This window comes from Phragmites australis, chromosome 7 (assembly GCF_958298935.1).
Source record: "Phragmites australis chromosome 7, lpPhrAust1.1, whole genome shotgun sequence".
NCBI lineage: Eukaryota > Viridiplantae > Streptophyta > Magnoliopsida > Poales > Poaceae > Phragmites > Phragmites australis.
Genome location: NC_084927.1, coordinates 27,733,270 through 27,756,847, shown reverse-complemented (window position 1 = coordinate 27,756,847; position 23,578 = coordinate 27,733,270). Strand labels below are relative to the sequence as shown.

At 42.0% G+C, this 23,578-nt stretch overlaps 1 protein-coding gene across 1 annotated transcript; it reads left to right on the top strand.

Annotated features, from left to right (window-relative positions):
- Positions 1–2,384: 2,384 nt before the first annotated feature.
- On the top strand, positions 2,385–4,232 carry LOC133924525 (BTB/POZ domain-containing protein At2g24240-like). Its single transcript, XM_062370103.1, has one exon. It carries the CDS (start codon positions 2,755–2,757, stop codon positions 4,090–4,092), a length of 1,338 nt encoding a protein of 445 aa, XP_062226087.1. The 5' UTR covers positions 2,385–2,754; the 3' UTR covers positions 4,093–4,232.
- The last annotated feature ends 19,346 nt before the right edge of the window (positions 4,233–23,578 follow it).

The following is a 23,578-nucleotide window of genomic DNA, read 5'->3' as shown; positions in this document are numbered from 1 at the left end:
CTGTTCTGTGCCTTGTGCGTTTGTGTTAAAAAGTTTTTCGATTTTTTCCTTCTTCTTTTTTTTATCTGTTCAGGCATGTAACCCGTTGCTAGTTATCTCATTCTGCTGATTTCAGGTGCAAACTATAAGTTGGTCGTGATTCTCTTAGCTCAAGTTTGCTCTCCACTTGGTTTGTGCCTCTGTGGGCTGTAATAGCCACCGGTACCTTCTCCTGAAATTTATGTTACTGTGAGTTGATTGGAGCTGTTTTTTTAGAACTGATTGTAACAGTATGCAGCATCGTCTATCATGCAGAGCGGAGATGAAGCCTCCCTTCAAAAAAATTTCAACACCATTCTGAAGTCCTCTTGCAGCATGCTGCCTTGTCATTGTTACTTTCTCGTTCAGCTCTTGTTGATTGTGGCTGCTACTCTTTATACACAGACTACCTGCTGTCCGTGTTCCATGGTTTTGTTTTATCCATAAGCATTTGTCCAGATGGGGATACCAGGATATCTGTTCATGAACTGCATTCTGTTTGTGACCGCACTGGTTTGGTGTTTTATATTGTGCAGTACTTCTGGTATACTCGTACACCAAGCAGGATGGAGTTTGTTTTGTCCTGCCATGGCCGGTTTTTGTGTATGCCCTGAGCCCCTCATAATGGTTGACCATCGAAGTATTCTCGTCCATAGGCTTGTATACTGCTGGTACGTGGTAACATTTACTAGTTGTATCTAGTATGTATGCTCATACGTAATGTACGGACCTCAGCCGTTCGGCACCTTCCTCGCTGCACCGCCTCGTTCCCAGTTCCAGTGGCGGAGCTTCAAGGAAATTGTTGAGGGGGCAAACAATTGAAACATCATTGATTTGAGTATTTTGGTTACTATTTAAGTTGTGAGAATTAGTGTTTCCTTTGTAAATCAGTAGAGGAAGGAGGGGCCATAAAGAAGCTCCGCCATTGCTCGTTCCGGCCAGTGCAACGGTGCCGGGAGCCTGGAACAGTGGAACCCGCGCCAAAAGCCACGAAAGCCGTGCAGAACAAACGCGACGGTACGGCCGCCGTGCCGGTTTTCCAGCCACGATCCCGACGAGCCAACCTCGCGGTAAAGCAGGAACGGGTGGAGGAGGCACAGTCAGATACACGGTCGGGGTCAGCGGAGATATTAGAAAAACCACGCGGCAGGACGATGACCGGAGGCAGCCGGCTGACTTCCGGTCGGAGACCGCACGGGGTTTCGGCGAGCCCGTCGGGTTGGGGCGACGGACGTGTGGGATCGGGACCCGGGGAACGTTGCGGAACCCACACATCAGGTGGCGGGGGAGCAGAATGGGGGACAGGTGCGCGCGCGTGTGTGTTATTGCGGGATTTATGCACTGCAACGACGTGGAAGGAAGTCCTGCGAGAACTTGCGCGCCAGCCGGCCACGTTCGGGCAGTGGCGGATGCAAAGGAGTGAGAGAGATTGAGGCTCTTCTTTTTTTCTCTCTCCGTTATTCATAATAATAAAAAATTGTTAGAAGGGCTAGAGAGGCTTTCATTGACTATAAAATAGTAGGGGCTGGAGCCCTGAGTATAGTCTTGCACGTCTGCACGAGTTTAGTTTACAATGACGAGCTCCTCCTTGTTCTTTGAGACAGATCGAATTGTCAACTAAACGGAGTGTACCGAATCGCAAGCTTCGGAAGAATCGGATAATTTGTAGTTGCAAATTACAATGCTACATATTTTTTAATAATAAAAGTACAACTCGCGGTTTGTGTATAGGAATGTAACATATAAGTCGAGTATATGGTGCAAACTGATTTTTCAGATGAAATCATTCACAAATCGATAGGGCCAAACATTCATGGAAGAACAGTGGCAACATTGTCTTCCTTTGGATGTTGGCAGCGCTAGCATAGCATGGTCGAACGAAATAAGCAACGGCTGCTCTCCAAAACGTTCGAGTGAACGAATAGAAATATGTTAGTACGCTACACTCCGTAGATCCAAGTATTGTTAGCTAATAAGCGTTTAGTTAGGATTCGTTTGATAGAGCTCTTTCTGATTCAAATTTTATATGAAAAGTGATTTTTTGAAGGAAGTGATTATATGACTGAAAATAATTATTTAAAATAAAATATATAGAGAAAATAATTCTCTGCGAAAAGTAAATCAGTGGAAACTGCTTTTTCCAACTCCTAAATTTTAGTTCATTTCAGAGAATCACTTACAAGAATTCTACTAAAAACACTAAAAACTGAAAGCTACTGTTTAACAAAACTCTCCTAATTAAAAAAAAAAACTGATCTGATAACTCTACCAATCAGACCATTTTTACGCAGCAGAATTTGGCATTCGGCGTTTCGTCAAGTCGTCCCCAAATGGGCAAAACGATCCCCCCCTCGGGGGCTTGTCCTTCTAATCATGCGCCGTCTTCACGTCAAAGCGACACCACCATCTCGCCTGCCTCCTGCTCACCCGCCGCCTCCGTTTCTTCTTTCTCTAGCCCCTCGCCTCCCCGCTGCCATTACGCCATAAAGCAAGCGGAAGCAGCAAATCACGCTGCTGATACTCGCTCATATATCTACACGCCGCGACCGCGTACACAGGTAGTAACTAACCCAATCCGCCTCCCCAACTGACCGATACAGCGGAGGCAATCCTACAATTCCCCACCGGATTCGCCGCGAAATCCTCCGGTTCTTGGCGCCGAATCCACCCGAGATTGGGAGCCGGTTGCTGCGCCGCGCGGGGATGGTGTAAAGATCGGTTCTTTGGCGAGCTCTGATGGCTGGAGGAGGGCGCGTGCGGTTCAACGTGGGCGGGCAGGTGTTCGAGACGACCACCACTACGCTCGCCAACGCTGGCCGCGACTCCATGCTCGGCGCGCTGCTCGACTCCTCCTGGAACGTTTCCTCCTCCTCCTCCGGCGGCGGCGTGGCTGAGTACTTCATCGACCGCAACCCGGCGTGCTTCGCGGTGCTGCTTGACCTGCTCCGCACCGGCAGCCTCCACGTGCCGCCGCACCTGCCGGAGAAGCTGCTCTACCGCGAGGCGCTCTACTACGGCCTCCTCGACCACGTCCGCGCCGCGCGGTGGGGCGCGTTCGACGGCGACCGCCTCCGTCTCGCGGTGTCCGTGCCCGGGCGCGCCCCCGGGGACGGCACGGCCATCCGTGCCGCGCCTGACGGAGGGTGCTGCGTCGCGCACGGCGGCGCCGTGCGCGTGTACAACTGGATGCTCGACGAGCGCCGGCCCGTGTCGCTCGATCACTCGCAGGTCAACGACGCGGCCTACCTCGACGCCGCCACGTTCCTGATCGCGGCCCGCGAGCGGCTCGGCAAGTGCGATGGGGGCATGGCTGCGTTCTCTGCCGTCTCCGGCGAACTCCGCCACCGATTCCGCGTCGCGCATGAACGGCAGGTCAAGTCGTTCACCGCCGGCGCGTTGGCGTTCGACCAAGACTCGAGCATCTTCGCCAGCTGCAAGGGCCGGCTCAACGAGTACGGCATCGGCGTCTGGGACTGCGCCACCGGCGAACAGGCCGACTTCTTCTACGAGCCCCCCGGCTGCGCCCTTGGCGACGCCGACAAGCTCCAGTGGCTGGACGCCACCAGCGCGCTCATGGTGGCCACGCTGTTCCCCAAGGCAGACAACTGTTTCATCGGCCTGCTGGATTTCCGGGGCAAGAACGTGGTCTGGTCGTGGTCCGACGCCGACACACCCCCGTCGCTCGAGGACAAGCGCGTGCTCCACGCCATCGCCATGGAGGACGAGCGGTCGGTATGCGTGATCAACCAGTACGACGACCTGGGCTTCCTCGACCTCAGGAGCAGCACCGGCGGCGTGCGGTGGAGCTCCCGGAGCAAGCTCATGAACCGGAAGGTGCCCGGCGAGGAGAGCTGCTACCCGAAGCTCGCCACGCACGGTGGGCAGCTCTTCTCGTCGATGAACGACAGCATCTCCGTGTTCAGCGGCCCCGAGTACGTGCTGACGTCGACGCTCCGTCGGAGCCACGGTGGCGCCATCTGCGATTTCTCGATCGGCGGCGACCGGCTCTTCGCCCTGCACAACGAGGAGAACGTGTTCGACGTCTGGGAGACGCCGCCGCCGCCGATCATCTGACCGTCAGTGGACTACGGTTTGTTAGTTCGTTGTTGTTCTGTACCTTCCGTACTTTTGCAAGTGCTCGGTTAACAGTGGAAAGAAATACTTAGAATGGTATCTGCACACTGAATACTTTGTAACTTTTGATCCTAAAGAAATGGTTGGAGAGTGTACCAAAATCCATATTCCTTTCTAACACAGACACAAGATGTAAAAAATCAAGTGAATTCCTTATTTGCACGAGGGACTGGACTAATTCGCGCGCGCTAGGAAGCCAACTTGCAACTTTCTTTTTAGAAAGTTCTCTCGCTCAGTAATTTTTCTTTTTTTGGAAAGTTTTCAAAAAAACTTTTCTAAATAAGTTATCAAGAAAAGTTTTTTAAAAGAGTAAAAATTATCGTTAAATTTTTTTGAGAAAAAAATATCAAGAAAAAGTTTTTAATGAAAAGTTATCGAGAAAAAGTTAAAAGAGAAAAAATTTCAGCACAAAATTTTTTGAGCACAAGAAGTTATTGAAAAAAATCTCCAACAATTTTTTAGCATAAATTTGCCCGAACAAAATTTTCAGAACAAACTTTGTCAAAAAAAATTCACCCCAAACTTAAAAACCAATCGGACCAATACGGCTCAGCCGGCCTACACGCGCGTGAGCAGGCAGTGGGACGCAACTTCCCCAACTCGCGCGCGTGCTAATCAGTTTTCCTGTTGCACGAGGCATGTGCTGACTGTTACCGAAATCTCCTTGCCTTGGCATTGTTGCCAGTGTTAGATGTTCTGTCGGTATCATCACATATTGATTCTTAACTAAGTATGCGAATGTTTATGCACCGAAAGATCTGTTCTTCATCAATTCCTCAGCACTGAATGATGAGGTGAGGTTCCGTGCTGTCGGTATTCAGGCGAGCTCCTCTCAGCAGCTTGCCTTTGCGAATTATTATCATCTTAAAGAACATTGCTCGAGTTTCGTAAAAAACAAAAAGAGACGGTATTGCTCAAGGCCCTCTCTACGATCTACTCATCTATTTTATATCATGTTTCCTTAATCCATTGAATAAAACTGTCAGGTTTCTGCTCTGTTCTTTAGCAGTCTCAGGCTCTTAGAAGTAGCAGCAATCTCGGAATGGTGCTCCCAGTGGGAGGCAGCTTCGTCATTCATCAGTGAGCAACTCCTCGGGGCCTTGTTGCCGAGGCGCTTTCTTAGGTTGCTTCGGATGCGACCGAGATAAGTGTAGTTGGTGCTGTTTTAGTGCTTGGTCCTTGGTGTGGTTTGGGATGGTGCTACAAGAGCAGCCACAATGTTTAGCTTCACCATCGAACCTTGAAATGTCACATCACCATCGCTCACTTCCTAACCTATGGTGTGTAGCATTGTTTCTTTGCGCCTGGTAGAACTATAGTATCTGAGTAAGTACATATGGATGTTATAAATTAATATATATTATAACTTACATTCTACACATAATCAGATCCTACAATTACACATGACATTAAAAACCACACATACCATAACTCATACCCTACATACAATCAGATACTTAAAACTATACACAACATCGAAAACTATATTATTTAAGAGATCAGTAAAACTATCTGGCTCTATAGATAACGGACACGTCATAGTCTCTTTGTGACTCCACACGCGAGAAACTGATTAAAATATAAAGGAAGCACCACTGGAATCCGGACTGGTTTGGACGCACACACGCGCCTTTGCAACCGAGCTATCACTCGGATTAGTGTGTAGCATTGTTATGTTGCTAGTCCCCACTCCCTATAATATTTGATAAATGTCATCTCTCTTCCGTTCCCTGTCTCTTCTCTCTCCTTTTCTCATCACCAGCATGCAGTGACGCGACGGAAATTGTTTTCTATTGTTTTGTCACCGGTGCATATTCTTCCATCGGTTGCAGAAACTTTTTTGCTGGATTGTTGCAGTGGCAAGCATCGGAGATCCATCCTTCTCTCTTGGTGAAGCACCGGCTTTCTTGCACACTGTGGATGGTCTAAGCGGTGTTGTATTTTAGGTTGATGTACCGTGCATCTAGATTTAACTCTTTTATTAATATAATAGACAAATTTTCTACTCGTTCGCGGGAAACCAGTGGAGGAGTGGGTGAGCTTTTGCTTTTCGGATTTGGTAGTATCAGTACTTGTCTGCATGTCCAGTTGAAATTTCTTATCCTGTGACTCGACTTGGAATGGAAGGCACATGACAGGTTGTAGCAGAAGCTCATCTGGCCGACACACTCAATGGAAGTTTACGCTTGGCGTAAAGCGCACACGATCACGGTATGATCTATTACGATTGAAATCATTTCATACATCACTATTTCGTACTGTTTTCTGCCGGAGGAAGAACGTTCTGTCCGTTGCGGAAAAAAAATCTAAAAATTGGCAATACAGTAACCGTATTCGCTAAAATAAATAATATATCGGCGTATTTACATATTTAGCACTTAAACACTGAAAAATTGATTCCGGTATCTAAGATACTGAAAATATACTGAATACGGTACTGTTCAATATATTCGGCCCCTCAGGCTAGTGCTTATGTCGTGTCGGGTCAGCGCTTTTGACACGACATGTCGCGTCGTTTCGCTTTTGCCACCTTTTTGAACGCCCGCGCTACCGTGTTTCGCTATAAAATACGAGCGCGTTGCCGTATTTCGTTATAAGGAGCCGTAGCGCGAGCAAAGGAGGAGAGGAGAGGAGAAACAACAGCGTAGCGTGTGGAGAGTAGAAGTAGCGGTAGGTGAGGAGTGGCAGCAGCGTGAGGAGAGTAGAATTAGCCTGAGACGAGAAGTAGCAGTAGCGCGAATTACAATAAGTACTTAAATTATATATTTAATTAATACTTGTAGCAATAATAGTAATTATAATAAGTAGATCGTTTAATCCGTTCAGTTACATTTATATAATTATTCGCTTAGTTTGATTATATGAATTTGATTATTTGCTTAGTCAGAGTAAGTAGATTGTATAATAGGAATTTGATTAGTCAGTGTAATTAGATTATTTAATTAGTTTAATAATATGATGATCTAGTGGTGGTATTTTATGCTAGTGGTGGTGTAGGATGGTGGTCTAATGCATGTATGCTCTCCATTGGTGGAAGTAGGGTGTCGGTGTAATGAGAGGAAACAAAGAAAAAGAAAGAAAAAAAAGAAAGGGTAAAGGATAAAAGGTAATTTTTAGGAAGATTAAAAAAATTTGGGTGGGACAAAAAGATTTGATAAAAATCATAATGCACCAAAAAAATTATCAAATTGAATTTTTAAATTAATAATGGTGTGCATTTGTTTAATTAGTATTTTAATTCAATCTATTAAAATAGTGGTGCGCACAAGAACTCATGCCCTTAGTTAAAGAAAAGAAGTAGCTATGAAGTCAAATAGAGTAATGTTTTTAGTGTCATCTACTCACCATATACTAGTTCCTTTCTCTCTTTAGCTTGAAAGTGTATCTAGACCTCTATGTGAGTTTTGAATAATTGATAACAAATGATTAAGGGACTAATGAGTTTATTGAGGTTATGAACATGCTTTAATCCTATTAAAAAAGTTAAATGACGTTGGCGTTCCAAAAAGAAAAGAGAAGCAACACGTAGTCACTCAATAATTTTAATTTTATTTTATTTTTGAATTTGAGTATATGTGTGTCGTTGTATCAAGAGGAATACATTTATATTGACATGAATATGTCTTAATGCTCAAATAATTCTATTAGACCAAAGATGGGAGTCACAAATCACCTTATGAACACCGGGTAGTTCTTATTCTTTGTTTGAACCCGGAGTCTCCGAGTTGGCCTGGATACTCTAGGTGACCGGAGTCTCCAAATGCTGCTCCGACAGAGGTGCTCGGCTTGAGTCAAAGTGTTTCACCTAGAGTCTTCAGGTTGACTCGGATACTCCGGGTTCTGTTGTCTATTCGGACCCTCCTGGTTGGGTTCCGGACATAACTCTCGGTTGAGCATTTTAGTATCAACCCGGAGTCTCCGGGTTGACTCGGATACTCCGTATGAGTAAAAAAGTACTATAACAGCTAGTTTTTAGGGGATTAGTTTAAATACCCCCTCACCCTTTCTTCATTTGATGCTAAACCAACTCGAGATAAAAGCATTCAAAGCCTCTTTAGAGCACTCCCACTCCTCTAGTGCATTAAGTCTTGCAAGTATTCGAGAGTTGGGTTAGGAAAGTGAGATCGAGTGCTTGTGAGCATAAATCCATCTTTGAGCATTTGAGTTCATCACCAAGCCGTCGATTCATGTTCTTTGCTCTTGGAGCTCTTGCTCCTAGACGCCTAGACGTCACTCGGAGAGCACCCAAGCTTGTGGAGTGCCCCAAGAAGTTTGTGAAGGTCATCCTCACCTCCGCAAGAAAAGAGGAAAGTTGAGTAAGCCCCGAGTTTGATCTTCATGGTCGTTCAGTGAGGATAAGGGTTGAGAGAGACTTGACTTTTTGTGAGCACCTCAACGGAGACGTATGATCATTGGATCCGAACTTTGGGAAACAAATTCACGTCTCCTTTACTTTCATTGTTATTTTAGTTGATTTTGGGTGATTTACCCCGATCTATGTGATTGTGTGTTTCTAGATACAGATGAAGTGTCAAAAGGCTTACATACAATCTTAGAAACCTGTGGTAACACTTGGAATCAATGACAATTGCTTAGGAGTTCATAGCTTTCAATTTCCTGTTTTTACTTGGACTATCCGGGTTGAGCCCAGAACCTCCAGACCCCGGAGTATCCGGTTTGATCCGGAATATCCGAGTTGTTTAATCTGCTGTAAAGTTTTAATTTTCAGAAAAGACCTATTCACCCCCTTTAGGCAACATCACGTATATTCAATTGGTATCAGAGCCTAACCTCTTATAAGGCTTCACCGCTTGTAGGATTTGAAGATCCGGGGAGAAGAGTCCTAAAGGCCCGAGGAGTCCTAAGGATGATCATTCAAAATCAGGAGACGGTAAAAATAAGGGAGTTGCAATTGAATTCAACTATGATAAATTGAATGATTCTAATTTTTATATATCCATGTCATTCGGGCGTGCACCCTACTTCGATGGTACACATTATGCAGCTTGAAGGCATACAATGAAATTGTATTTAATCTCTCTTCATCCAAGCATTTGGAAGATTGTGTGTACAAGTTTTGAGCTATCTGATGAAGACAAAGAGCTCACTCCGAGGCAAGAGCAAAATTTACATCGCAATGCACAAGCTGCAAGTGTATTGCTTAGCGCCTTGAGCCCCGAGGAGTTCAACAAGGTGGATAGGCTTAAGGAGGCAAAGGCAATATGGGATACACTCCAAGTCGCCTATGAAGGAACCACAAATGTAAGAGAATTCAAGATAAAACTGCTTAAAGGAAAATTATGAAGGTTTGTTATGGAAGACAATGGAATTCCTCAAGCAATGTATGATCGTATGATGGTGCTAGTGAACAAAGTTAGAGTAGCTCGGCAAGTGCGATGAGGGCATGGCTGCGTTCTCTGCTGTCTCCGACGAACTCCGCCACCGCTTTCGCGTCGCTCATGAACTGCATATCAAGTCCTTCATCGCTGGCGCGCTGGCGTTCGACCAAGACTTGAGCATCTTCGCCAGTTGCAAGGGCCGGCTCAACAAGTACGGCATCGGTGTCTGGGACTGTGCCACCGGCGAGCAGGCCGACTTCTTCTATGAGCCCCCCAGCTGCGTCCTTGGCGATGCCGACAAGCTCCAGTGGCTGGAATCAATTACAATTTCTTAGGAGTTCATAGCTTTCGATTTCCTGTTTTTACCTGGACTATCCAGATTGAGCCCATAACCTCCAGACCTTATAGTATCTGATTTGACCCGTAATATTCGGACTATTTAATATGGTACAAAGTTTTAATTTTCAGGAAACACCTATTCACCCCCTCAAGGCAACATCACGTACATTCAATTGGTATCAGAGCCTAACATCCTATAAGGCTTCACCGCTTGCAGGATTTGAAGATCCAGGGAGAAGAGTCCTAAAGGCCTGAGGAGTCCTAAGGATGATCATTCGAAATCGGGAGACGGTAAAAATAAGGGAGTTGCAATTGAATTCAACTATGATAAATTAAATGATTCTAATTCTTATATATCCATGTCATCCAGGCGTGCACCCTACTTCGATGGTACACATTATGCGGCTTGAAGGCATACAATAAAATTGCATTTAGTCTCTTTTCATCCAAGCATTTGGAAGATTGTGTGTACAAGTTTTGAGCTATCTGATGAAGACAAAGAGCTCACTCCCAGGCAAGAGTAAAATTTATATTGCAATGCACAAGCCGTAAGTGTATTTCTTGGTGCCTTGAACCCTGAGGAGTTCAACAAGGTGGATGGACTTAAGGAGGCAAAGACAATATGTGATACACTCCAAGTCACCAATGAAGGCACCACAAGTGTAAGAGAATTCAAGATAGAGCTGCTTGAAGGAAAATTAGCAAGGTTTGTTATGGAAGATAATGAAACCCCTCAAGCAATGCATGATCGCATGATGATGCTAGTGAACAAAATTAGAGTGCTTGTAAGTGAAGAGCTAGATGATCATAAGGTGGTGAGAAGATTTTTAAGAGCATTTGCACCGAGAAACCCCACCTTGGTGACTCTCATCCAGACTATAAGAGACTCACACTAAGTGATGTGCTTGGTAGAATTCTTGCTTATGAGTTCATGGAAGAGGCAGCAAATGAAGTCAAGAAAAGCTCAACCTCCAAAAACAAAGAATTAGCATTCAAGGCAAGCAAGAGCAAGCAAGTTAAAGAATCCAGCTCAAGTGAAGATGAGACCTCGGATGATAAAGAAATGGTCTTTTTGTAAGAAAGTTTAAGAAATTTATAAAGAAGAGTGACTATAGCAAGTACAAGAGGGACATGCCTAAGATAAGAATATCCAAGAGAGCATAATATGAGTGCAGCGAAGTTGGACACTTCATTGCCAAGTGTCCTAACAAGAAAGCAAGAATAAGGAAGAAAAGAAGAACAAGCCTTTCAAGAAGGACAAATACAAGACTCACAAGAAGAAATATTCGGGTAAAACTCATATTGACGAGGAGTGGGACTTCAACTCCGACTCTAACTCCGATAATGAAGAGATTGCCATCATCGCCATCCACTCCTCTACACTGACAATGCCACTATTTGGCAAGATGAGCAACGATGATGACACTCCTAAGTGTCTCATGGCAAAAGGGTGCAAGGTAAAATCACAATCCAAGCTCATAGGTAGCGGTAGTGATAGTCATAGTGGTTGTGAATCTTTTCTTAAGAGTCTTAGAAAAAATGTGATATCAAGATAAAAGAGCTAATGGAAACAATAGAGTCAAGAGAAGATTCTCGAGAAGCAAGAGGACTTGCTCATTCTTGAAAATGAGAGAAACATTGAGCTCGAGGAGCTCCTTGCTAAAGAGAAAGCGAAAGTTGAGAAATTGATCAAAAATCTCAATTTGGTCAATGTCTCAATTGCTAGTCTTTAGAAATATTACACTTGAAGAGAATTTCAAATATTTGGATGATTCTCATAAAGCTCTTGAAGTATAATTTGATGTCATTAAGAATATCACTCCCACCTCTCATGATGCAACCTCACTCTCTAGTGCTTCCACTAGTAATGGTTGTTGTTGTTGTTACAATATCGATATAAATGCTTGTACCACTAATATTCAATATTTTCAAGCACTACAAAAGAAAAATGAGAGACTAAATACCTTGGTTAAGTATGCATGAATCAAGATATACAAATCCAAGGATGCATTGTACAACATTGAGGCCAAAGATAATAAGCAAAAGAGAGGTCTTGGCTTTGATATACATACAAGCAAGCCAAGTGAGCGCGTGATAATAAATGACAAAGAGTGCCTAAAGTTTGTTAAGGAGAATGGAAAACCACATGCTAACACAACACAATCCAAGCAACTCAAGGGCCATACACCTCAATCTATATTTTATACTTCTTATGTTTTGAAGAGAAACTATTATGGTAAAGTGGTTACTCTATATGTTGGTATCCGCACAAAGGACTGAGTTATGAAAAGGAATGTGAGAGTACCAAAATTGCTTGTGACTAATTTGAAAGGACTAAAACAAATTTGAGTACCTAAAACAAAAGTTTAATTGTTTTATAGGCATACTCCTTCGGTGGATCAAGTTAGGTGCTTGATAGTGTATGTACCAATCATATGACCGGAGAGAAAAGTATATTTTCTTCATTTGAAGAAAATGGAGGACAACATGAAAATATTATCTTTGAAGATGATAGAAAAGGAGAGGTAATTGGCTTAGGTAAAATTGCTATTTTGAATGATCATTCTATCTTAAATGCCTTGATAGTTAAATCTCTTAGCTACAATTTGTTGTCCGTATCATAATTTTGTGAAATGGGCTACAATTGTCTCTTTACTAATGAGGGTGTGACCGTCTCTAGAAGGAAAGACTCATCAGTAGCTTTCACCGGTCGGTTAAAGGGTAAACTTTATCTTATTAATTTTTTAACGAATGAAGCGAGACCTAAAACTTGTTTGATTGCTAAGTCTAGCATGAGTTGGCTATGACACCACCGACTAGCCTATATTGGCATGAGAAATTTGTCTAAACTTCTAAAGAGGAACACATTCTAGGACTAACAAATATTTGTTTTGAGAAAGGTAGAATTTGTAGTGCATGTCAAGTGGGCAAGCAAGTTAGAGCTCCTCACCCCGCCAAGAATGTGATGATGACCACAAGACTATTGGAACTTCTTCACATGGGTTTATTTGGACTAATTGCCTACATAAGCATTGACGGCAATAAATATGGTTTGATTATTGTTGATGATTATTCTTATTTCACTTGGGTATTCTTTTTGCATGATAAGAGTGAAACACAAGCAATATTCAAGAAATGTGTGAGAAGAGATTAAAATGAATTTGATGTGAAGATCAAGAGAGTGAGAAGCGACAACAGAAGCGAATTGAATAATACAAAAGTTGAAGAATTTCTTGATGAAGAAGGGATCAAGCATGAATTCTCGATACCCTACTTTCCTCAATAAAATGGGGTTATCGAGAGGAAGAATATGACTCTCATAGAGTCAGCACCATGCTTGATGAGTACGAGATCTCAGATCAATTTTGGGTGGAGGCCATCAACACCGCATGCTATGTAATCAAGTGATTATATCTCCATAAGATATTGAAGAAGACCTCTTATGAGCTTCTAACCGGTAACAAGCCTAATATTTCATACTTTAAAGTCTTTAGGAGTAAATATATTATTCTAAACAAGAAGGTAAAAGTTCTAAGTTTGCTCCTAAAGTAGATGATGGTTTCTTGCTTGTTATAGATCAAATGCCTGCGCCTACCTTGTTTGAAATCGCATGTGACATGACATTTGATGAATCTAACAGGTCCCAAATGGAGCAAGTTGATCCTAATATTTTAGGTGATGAAGAAATCCCAAGTGAGGCAATCAAGAAGTTAGCAATAGGTGAAATCAAGCCTCAAGAGTCCCAAGAGCAACATGTAGCCAATAATAATCAAGTTCATCCATCCTCATCAACTCAAGTTGAGTCATCAACATCAACTTAAGATCAAGATCAAAATCAAGTTCATGATGACTCTAACAAATTTCTTGATGATGATGAAGTAGAAGACATTCAACCTCAATCCTAAGTGCTACATCCAAGAGTCATCAAAGCATCCAAAGAGGTCACCCGATTGATAATATCCTTGGTATATTAAAAAAGGGGGTAATAACTCGTTCTAGAATTGTAAATTTTTATGAATATTACTCTTTTACTTTCTCTTTGGTACCTTTGAAGGTACAAGATGTACTTGGAGATCCGGATTAGGTAATGTCCATGCAATAAGAGCTCAATAATTTCAAAAGAAATGAAGTTTGATCATTGGTGGTAAGACCTAATTAAAATATGATTGGCATAAAATGGGTCTTCCAGAACAAGCAAGATGAGAATGGGATTGTGATATGAAACAAGGCGAGGTTGGTTGCTCAAGGCTTCACACAAATGGAAGGTTTAGATTTTGGTGAGACTTATACTCCCATAGATAGGCTTAAGTCAATTCGCATATTACTTGTCTATGCTACTCACCATTATTTCAAGTTATATCAAATGAACGTGAAGAACGCTTTTCTTAATGGATCAATCTCTAAATTGGTATTTATGGAGCAACCACATGGATTTGAAGATCCCAAGTATCCTCATCATGTGTATAGACTCCATAAAGCGCTCTATGGGTTTAAGCAAGCACCTAAAGAATGGTATGTATGCCTAAGAGATTTTCTTGTTAAAAAGGGGTTTGAGATCGGCAAAACCAATACTGCTCTTTTCACTAAGAAAGTTAATAATGATTTATTTGTTTGCCAAATATATGTTGATGACATTATATTTTGTTCTACTAATAAACTCTTTTATGAAGAATTTAGTAGGATTATGACCAAGAGATTTGAAATATCAATGATAGGAGAGTTGAAGTTCTTTCTAGGAAGGGATTTTTATATGTCAAACCAAGTACATCAAAGATATGCTCAAGAAGTTTGATATGGAAAATGCCAAACTTATCAAGATTCAGATGCAAGCAAATAGATATCTGATCTCAGCAAAGATGAAAAGACTGTGGATCAAAAGGTATATCGCTATATGATTAGTTCTTTACTTTACCTTTGTGCATCTAGGCTCGATATTATGCTTAGTGTGTGCATATACGCAAGATTTCAAGCTGCTCTAAAAGAGTGTCATTTAGTGATCGTGAAGAGAATTCTTAGATATTTGGTTCATACTCCTTACCTTGGCTTATGGTATTCTAAATGTTCATCCGTTGAAATTATAGTTTATTCGGATTCCAATTATGCCGATTGCAAAGTGGATAGGAAGAGTACCTCTGAGACTTACAAAATCTTGGGTAGGTCCTTGGTGTCTTGGTCCTTAAAGAAATAAAATTCTGTAGCCCTATCCACCGCTGAATCCGAGTATGTTTCTGCAGGTGCTTGGTGTGCTCAACTACTTTAGATGATGCAAACATTGAGATACTATGGCTACAACATGACCAAAGTTCCACTTTTGTGTGATAATAAAAGTACCATCAAAATAGCCAACAATCCTGTACAACACTCAAGAACCAAACATATAGATATGCAACACCATTTCTTGAGAAACCACTCAATAAAAAGGGATATCGATATTCGCCATGTGAGAACTGAAAATAACTAGCCGATATCCTCACAAAGCCACTAGATGAGCAAATATTTTGCGAGTTGAGAAGTGAGCTAAAAATCCTAGATTCTTGCAATGTAGTTTGATATGCTGCACACAATTGATTGTTTTAGTGTTGTAGGTTTGATAGCTAGAAGTTTGCGAAAGTTCTTTTTTTGAGTGCTATTTTCAAAAAGATTTGATTCTTTGATTTTATGATCATATTTTGCTACTTGTGATAAATGTTATGTATTGTTATTTGTTGACTGATTACAAGTGGTAAAAAATCTTATATGTACAACTATTCAATCTCTCAAAGATCCGCATCGAATCTTAGCTCCAAATTCCTGTTTTGTCAGCTCCAGAACCTGGATAGTCCGGAGTATCCGGATTCTGGGAGTCCTCAGCATCCCAGCCATCTCTGTCGAGTTGACAGAACTCGGATACTCTGGATTCTGTCACTCAACCCGGAGGTTCCGACCTTCCCTCCGAGCGACCCCTCTCAGGTTGCTTTTATTTTCCAGCCCGGAGACTCCGGGTCCACCTGGATACTCCGGGTAACTCAATCTTTAACCCCAACCGGAGGAGTTACCCTTTCACTCTATCTCTTTCACCTCCTCTCTCTCTTCCTCCCACCGTGGAGATCTCCCCTTCGGTGATTTTAAGGTTCCACCATGGGATTTTCAAGTTTTTCATCAAGTGACCTCATCTCTTGGTAGGATTCTCCTGCCCTCCCTCTAGATCGACTTCGGGTGCTTCGTTTGACCTAAAGGTATTTCTCAAGACCGATTCACCCAATCTCTCAATGTCATGCTTTAGAGTTGAATCCCTTTGGTGAAGATGGTACTTATCCGTCATAGTATCACATATCTTAAGGGCATGTAATTTCCTTGTTTTAATCTCTCAAACCCTAAGCTTTTGCCCCGGGGTCGGGCAACCCGGAGTCTCCAAGTTGACCCGGATACTTTGGGTTGTCCAGTCTTTGTTCAATCTGTTCTTTGTTCCTCAATTCAATTCTTGCGCAATCTCTCTTATACCTCAAGCATGTTATCCATGTCTATCTCAGGGAAGATCAAGATGGACCGTGCTAAGTTTAATTTTCAAACCTATAGAAGGAGAACAAATGCTAGGTTTGATCCGCAACCTCAAAGCGATGTTCCTCCACAGCTGGCTGAGTCTGGTGGATATGACAATGGCAGCGATAGTGGTAGTGGACAAGGTCGCATCGACAAGGCTGTTGAGAAGGTGTCAGCCTCATCAGGTGGTATCCGTATTGGTGAGTTGGCCCAAACCTCTAACATGCTTCGTGGTGGTGCTTTGCCATCTAAGGGAGGAAAGGGTGCTACAGGCATAGGTAGAGGGAAAGGCAAGACTGTGGCATCAGGATCAAGAGATAATGGTGAAGAAAGGACAACCACTTTATCTCAGATTTCCAGAAGGATGGAGGACTACATGAAAAAGGCCGACATGGTCAAGAAAGCTTTCAAGATTTCAATGAAAGCTTGATTCTCAAGAAGAAGAATCCAGTTACCCTAATGCAATGGATTGACTAGGAATAAATGGCATGTAAGAATGATCCTACCTTCAATGAGGTCATAGTAGCTTGTGACGACAAAAGGATCAAAAGAATCATGGGTTTAAAGTATGATGGAGTGTTGAGGTTATGGCCCAATTTTATGCCACACTCCATTATGAACATGAGGAGAACCAAATAATGCATTGGATGATAGAAGGAGAAAGATATTAGATCAAGTATAGAAACTTTGGTCGCTTGTTTGGATTTGATGTCCGTGTCACTAGCAAGAACAAAATCCATATTGAGCAGTAACTCTCGTCTAAAGAAATGGATTTTATGTATGAAAGTCAAGGAGAAGTGACTTATGGCACAACTAAAGGCATGAGACCATTCTACAAATGCCTCAATTTCTTGTTTCGTGCTACTCTCACTCCTAAAAGTGGCGATGCCGCTACTATTCAAGGGATAATAAGAAATCTACTTGCTAGGATATCCAATGAGAATGATCCCTTTAGTGTGGCAGATTTTATTTAGGAAGAGATTCATACTACATCACTAACACCTAGCAGGAGTTGTGCCTATGCCCCTACATCATGTACATGATCGAGAAAGTCAAAAAAAAGAACTTCTTGAAAGAAGTGAAGCATGAGCCTTATAGAGTGAGATTGGTTGGCTCAAAATCATCTTCATCTTCTCCACCTTCTCCTCCATTGTCAGCTCCTGGTGCAGCACAAAGGGCAACACTGAGGCGTGCATCTTACTCTCATAGTTCATCATCCTTTATCAAGAGCACTCTCAAAGCAATTTTCAATGTTTGCACTCATACTGATGTGAAGATAAAGGAACATAAAAACAAAACCAATTTGAGGTTAATGAAGATTGAGAAGAGGCAGAAGGCTATTTATGCTAATTTAAGGATTGAGCCTCCTTGCTCTATGATTGCCTTCGAAGAAGAAGTAAGCGAGCCCGAAGCTTTTGACAACCCATGGGCTTGGTATGATGAGGCCTAAGCTGCTTCATGGGTGCTGAAACCTCTCATGCTCAAGAAGAGGAAGAAGACTTGCGTGGCGCCAAAGAAATCTCCCCGGAAGATGATGATGGCAACGGAGATGAGGACTATGAAGAGGACAACGAGCAGATCTCTATCTTTGCTTCTCTTTTGTTTTTGGTGCTTGATGCCAAAGGGGGAGAGAAATCATGTGTTAGTTATCTGTTCTGTCCTAACCCAACCCGGAAGCGATAAAGAGTTTGAATAGATAAATGAGATAGGACATTGCTCAACCTGGAGTCTCCGGGTTGACCTAGAGTCTCTGGGTTGGGCAATGTCTTGTCTCATTTATCTATTCAAACTCTTTATCGCTTCCGTTGGACATGTAAGACTATTGTAATATGTGTGATGAACCATGTGGTGTGCTTGTCGGTCAACTTTAATTTGTAAGAACTTATGTATGTTAGTGTGATGCTATAAGATGTTTACTATAATGTTTGTTTCTCTATTTTTTTATTATGTGATATATCATACCTTACACATCACATATTATCATATTCACTCACACTCTTTGGACCCCACGGATGCTAAGATATAGGTGGTGCCCAACCTCAGTTGGGTAGCATGGGCCGTGCTCTAGCCGGTATCACGAGTGCTTCCCGTGATGCCTACGACATCATGGCCGCTCGCCTCATGGCGTCACGTGCGAGCACCTAGTGGTTACGCACGAGTCGCCGCACGTGCTGGCCATGATCAAGGAGGTGTATAACGAGGAGAGGAGCTTCAATCTAGATGGAAGGGGGCAGACAAAGGCGGCATCGCAGCATGGTGGAGATTAAGCTTGGGAGGTTCAGAAAGAGATGGATTTTGGGCTAGAGGTCCATGAAGAGAGAGAGAGAGAGAGAGAGAGAGAGAGAGAGAGAGAGAGATTTGGGACTGGATCTTCTACTAAATCAAAGCAAATGTGTGATGGGGAAGGGAGTAATGAGTGAGATAGAGAGATTTGGGGCTAGCTTGCACAGATGGAGCAGATAGAGAACACGCGCTAAGCAAGGCATCGATGCTTCCATATGAGAAATGAGCAGTGTGAGTCGAGGATTAGGGGAGGGACAAAAGAGTGGATGATCGCAAAGACACAACTGTGCAGATCGAATGGTCGAGAGAGGGTGCGACGGGAAATATTACCAAAAAAGAAACCCAAATCGCATTAATTCCCCTTCCCCGTCTTTCTCTCTCTTGTTCATTCATTCGCTCCCGATATACAACTGAAAAGAAGAGGATCGATCCCTCTTGGCTCCCGACCTCTGAGCTTGCACCATCCGAGTACTACCGCTGTCAGAGGAGAGCAGTCATTGGAGGGCGACACGTCTTGCTGCATGATTGTTCAGCGGGCAGCATGTGCCAGTGTCACCGCCTTTGCCAAAGTACATGCAGGTCGCACTGCTACCGTCACTTGAGAAGGGGCCTTTCGGTGTAATAGGTAAATGAGTGTCCCACCAGGCGGATCTCACATTGCTAAGTGTCAGTCGGTGGACAGACATCCTCAAGACTACAGTCTCACCTTACGACCAGGACAGGACTCCTATGACCAGTCCCCTGGTCGCAGAGCAAAACCCTACGACCAGGACAGGGCTCCTATGACCAGTCCCCTGGTCGTAGGGAAAAACTCGGTGACTAGCAGAGAGGTACTCACCTAACCAGTCGAATCTCATTTAATGCCAACCACTCAATTGTTTTTCTTCTCCAGACACTCCCTTTCGACAAGCAAGTTCGTAGGTAGGCGTGGTGGTGCAGTGACCTGTCCCATAACATTTAATGCTATAGGATGGCCTCGCAGACGAGTGTGGTGGGGTTTGGTAATGGGATGGAGCATGCAGGATGACCAGAGCAAGGCGTGCGTACCTATCCTTCGTCATGATGAGTTAGGAGTAGTTGACTTCATCAGGTGTAGGTCTGCTATAAAGTTTGACACGATCTGTTTGTATGAACACCTTTTCTCCTATTATATGAAAGGGAGGACCCGATTTGTAGGAGAGAAAAACACATACTGTAATAAGTTTATCTAATCCATAAGAAAATACACAGGACACATAACTATTATTCCACGAAAGGCTTAAACCTAAATAAAATCCTTGTGTTCTTGAGTTCATTAGATCTAACCAAAAAACGTTAATCAACACGCCCATCGACCGATATACCCTGTATTTATTATCAGGGATTATCCCCGATTGGGCCGGTGTGCCCAACCCTAACTTTTTTTTGAGATGTTTTTGTCTCATGAAACTGAACTCTTTTTCATGACTCCAAACATTTTGACTTGATTTTTTAATTGAAACTTTCTCCATTGAATTTTTCTCAATTGTAACCGTTTTACTCAAAACTTTTCTCAGTTGAAACCTTTTCAATTAAAACTTTTAACTTGAAACAATTTTTTTTTGTTTTCATTTTTACGGTTTTTTTCTTTGTTTCAGTTTTGTATTCGTTTGAATGGAAACAAGAAGTTAGGAGGCAGCGAAGGGGAAAAAATGCTTAAAAGGGAAGCCTGGGCACCGAGCTGAAAGAAGAAAACACAATTCGCTTCATCCGCTCGATATTTAGCTTCGGCTGGCAGTGTCTTGAAACTAGGCGCTTCGGTTGTGTCATGCACATTAATTGATCTGTTATATATGTAGGATTTCCATGACGAAGAGTTAGGAGAGAAGAAAGTTCAAGAATAGAAAATTTTATAGTCTTTTTACATACAACTCATATAACAAACCGTATAAACAGTTAACGGAGGCCTTTTACGGTTTCGGGTCGTCTCTAAAATTAAACAAATTTTAATATGTGGCTGCTTATGGCAATGGTACAATTTTCAGAAGCGGGCAATATAAGAAGTTGTCTGTGTAAAAGGTTATTTTTAAAGATGGTTCTTTATATAAATCAACTTTGGTAATAATATGATTACCAGTTTATCATAGGCGGGCCACATAATTAATCATATGTGATAATGAACAATAGTTTATTTTAAAAAATTCATAACTTTTTCATACGAAATTAGATGTAGACAAACTTTATACGAAAATGATAGCTCTCAACAAAATCTATAACTTTATAGTTTTTTCATTTAAAATTATTAAATGTCTAAATAAACATTTAAAATTTCAGACAGAAGGGATCAAAAGGATTACATATGCTATTAGTATCATTGATACTTTTGTAGTGGGATGGTAATGATGTATCGCACGAGCTAAGAGATCCCGAGTTCGAGTGCCATGAACCGTGCGTGAAAAATCACGTGACTTGCGATGGCTCGACCGGGAGGAGGGGGTGCCTGGTCGGGCAAAACAAATTTGGTTTTTTAGAAAAAAAAAAGTCGATTCGGTGACCGACTACCACAGATGGTTACTTAAGTGAACCGCCTCTAGTAACCAATTTTCACATGTAGTCTCTTTTACGTATATAGAAATAGTCAATTTTCACGTACCTTTGCTCAGAGATGAATGGCTAAATACCTCCATAAATAGATCACCAACCACTTTTAAAAACCATTTCGGTAGTAGTGAATCGAAGAAATAACAATATAATATTATACATCGGAGAATTTGTTTCAACACATTAATTTATTGGTCTTCATAAGGTGTCAGTTTTGATATAGTAATATGATACTACACATTAAAAGTAGGCTTATCGTATCTCATCTTTGTCCAGGATTATCCTATCTCATCTTTGTCCTACAGACCCACACACAGGGACAGCCGCCCGGGCACCCCACCGTTGCAGCAATATCTGGTCGTTCTGCTTAGCTTGCACTCCACTTCTGATGGAGGACCGGTGATGGACCAAGGCATGATATGCGGTCGATTTTGTACCTACTTTAATACAAGCATTCTTAAAACTTTAGTAGTATGTGACAAGGCATGATATGTGTCCATTGCTCCTACTTGACACAGGTATTCCTCACGATTTCTGACAGGCCTTGAAAAACTAGGGCCATGTTTGGTGCCTGAGGTAGCCTGAGATTTTGATGATTCGTGACTGTTGCCCAAGCATGACTAAAGATATGTGTTTGGTTGGATTTATGCCTGGGAAGAGCACATAGCTAAGATATTACACTTGATAAATGAGAAAGTGTATACTCATAAATACGCTTCCTTAACACCACATCCTTAATATGTAGTAATACCTTGTTCAAAAAAATAAAATAAATCCTTGACCCTCACATGATACCGAAGCTTCATTGTATATAAAATTTAAAGGTCTATAATAATAAATATCAAAGTACAAATAGTTATGTAAGGCATAATGATATAAAATAATGAAGAAAAATTATAATTAACATGACAGGACTTTTAACAGGGAGCTTTGTATGAGCCAGAAAACGAAGTTTACATCAAACTATCACTGCTATAGAACCATGAGTGTACTATACATCCCTAATCGATGTCTTTTGCCACAGTCATGGCTGTTCAACCGAACACCCTTTACCCAATGTAGCTCCGCCCATGTCGGACCATCCTAAATGCACGCCCAGCCTAATTGAGAATTGAGCCCAGCGACAATAACCTAGGTTCTAACCCGGTGGACGCGCGGAGACAACACATCTGGCAAGATTGGATCAACTATATATTCAGTGGCGGATCAGGATTTTTTGGATGGGCATTCGAACTTCGAAGATAACATAAAGTATTCAATTCGAGAAAAAATCACAATAGTAAACTCCACAATATATTGTGAATTCTTCATAATGAAGAGAAACTCAAATATTAAGAGAAATTACATAATAATTAGTATAATTTAACTATGCGCTCCTTCATGAATTGAAAGTGTGATATCATGGCATGCCCTTGACTTTCTTGAAAAGCTCCCGCTTAAGGAATGTAATCAGACAGTCGTTCAACAATTGGTCTTCTATTCTATTTCTTAGCTTATTTTTTCACATAATTTATTATCGAAAATACTCTCTCAACACTAGTCGTTGCCACGGGAAGAACTAGCACCAACTTGAGAAGCTTGTAAATAATAAGATATGTAAGACTTTTATCTGTTTTAACAAGCATGGCTGAAAGTTCGACAAGATTTTTCACCTTTCTGAACCTTTTATCTCTACGCATATTATTAATAAAGAGTGTAAGTTGGTAACTAAGAGACACCAAATCCATGCTTGAAAAATCCATTGGATAAAATTGAGCTAGTTTAAGCAAGTGATCCTTGTCATATGCAGCAAATGAATCAGATGGATTGAATGATGCCATGCAAATGAGCAGTTCTGTGTTTACCTCATCAAACCTGTCATTAAGCTTTCGAAGTTTCCTATCAATAACACTTCAGAAAACCTCAACACGAAAATGATGGAGATTATTGATATTTCTACGGAACCTCTTTGATTTTGTAACTAGCTCATAATGATCATCCATGTTAGGGACTTCAATATCACGCTTCACACAAAAGGTAGTGACCTCTTCAAGAAATATTTTCCATCCATCATCCTCCAGCAAGGCGCCCAATTCAACCTTTGTCAAACAAATGAGATCAATAGCATTAACAATATTTTGATCCTTCTTTTGCAAAGCATTGGTTAAATCATTTTTATATCCAAATATATTCAATAGTAAGTGTGCCATGAAAACAAACTCAAATGACTCAAAATACACCAACATTGTTTGAGCATTTATGGCCTTAGTGTTTTGGGAATAGTCTTCTCCAACCATAACGAGAACATTTCCAATGGTAGGATATAATAAGATAATATACATAATAGTTTTATTGTGAGATCTCCACCAACTATCACCTAGCCTACCTAGACCCATCTTTTGGTTCAA

Bases quoted from the DNA above. Each gene is read 5' to 3' on its own strand.
- LOC133924525 (XM_062370103.1), top strand. From the start codon at position 2,755: ATGGCTGGAGGAGGGCGCGTGCGGTTCAACGTGGGCGGGCAGGTGTTC.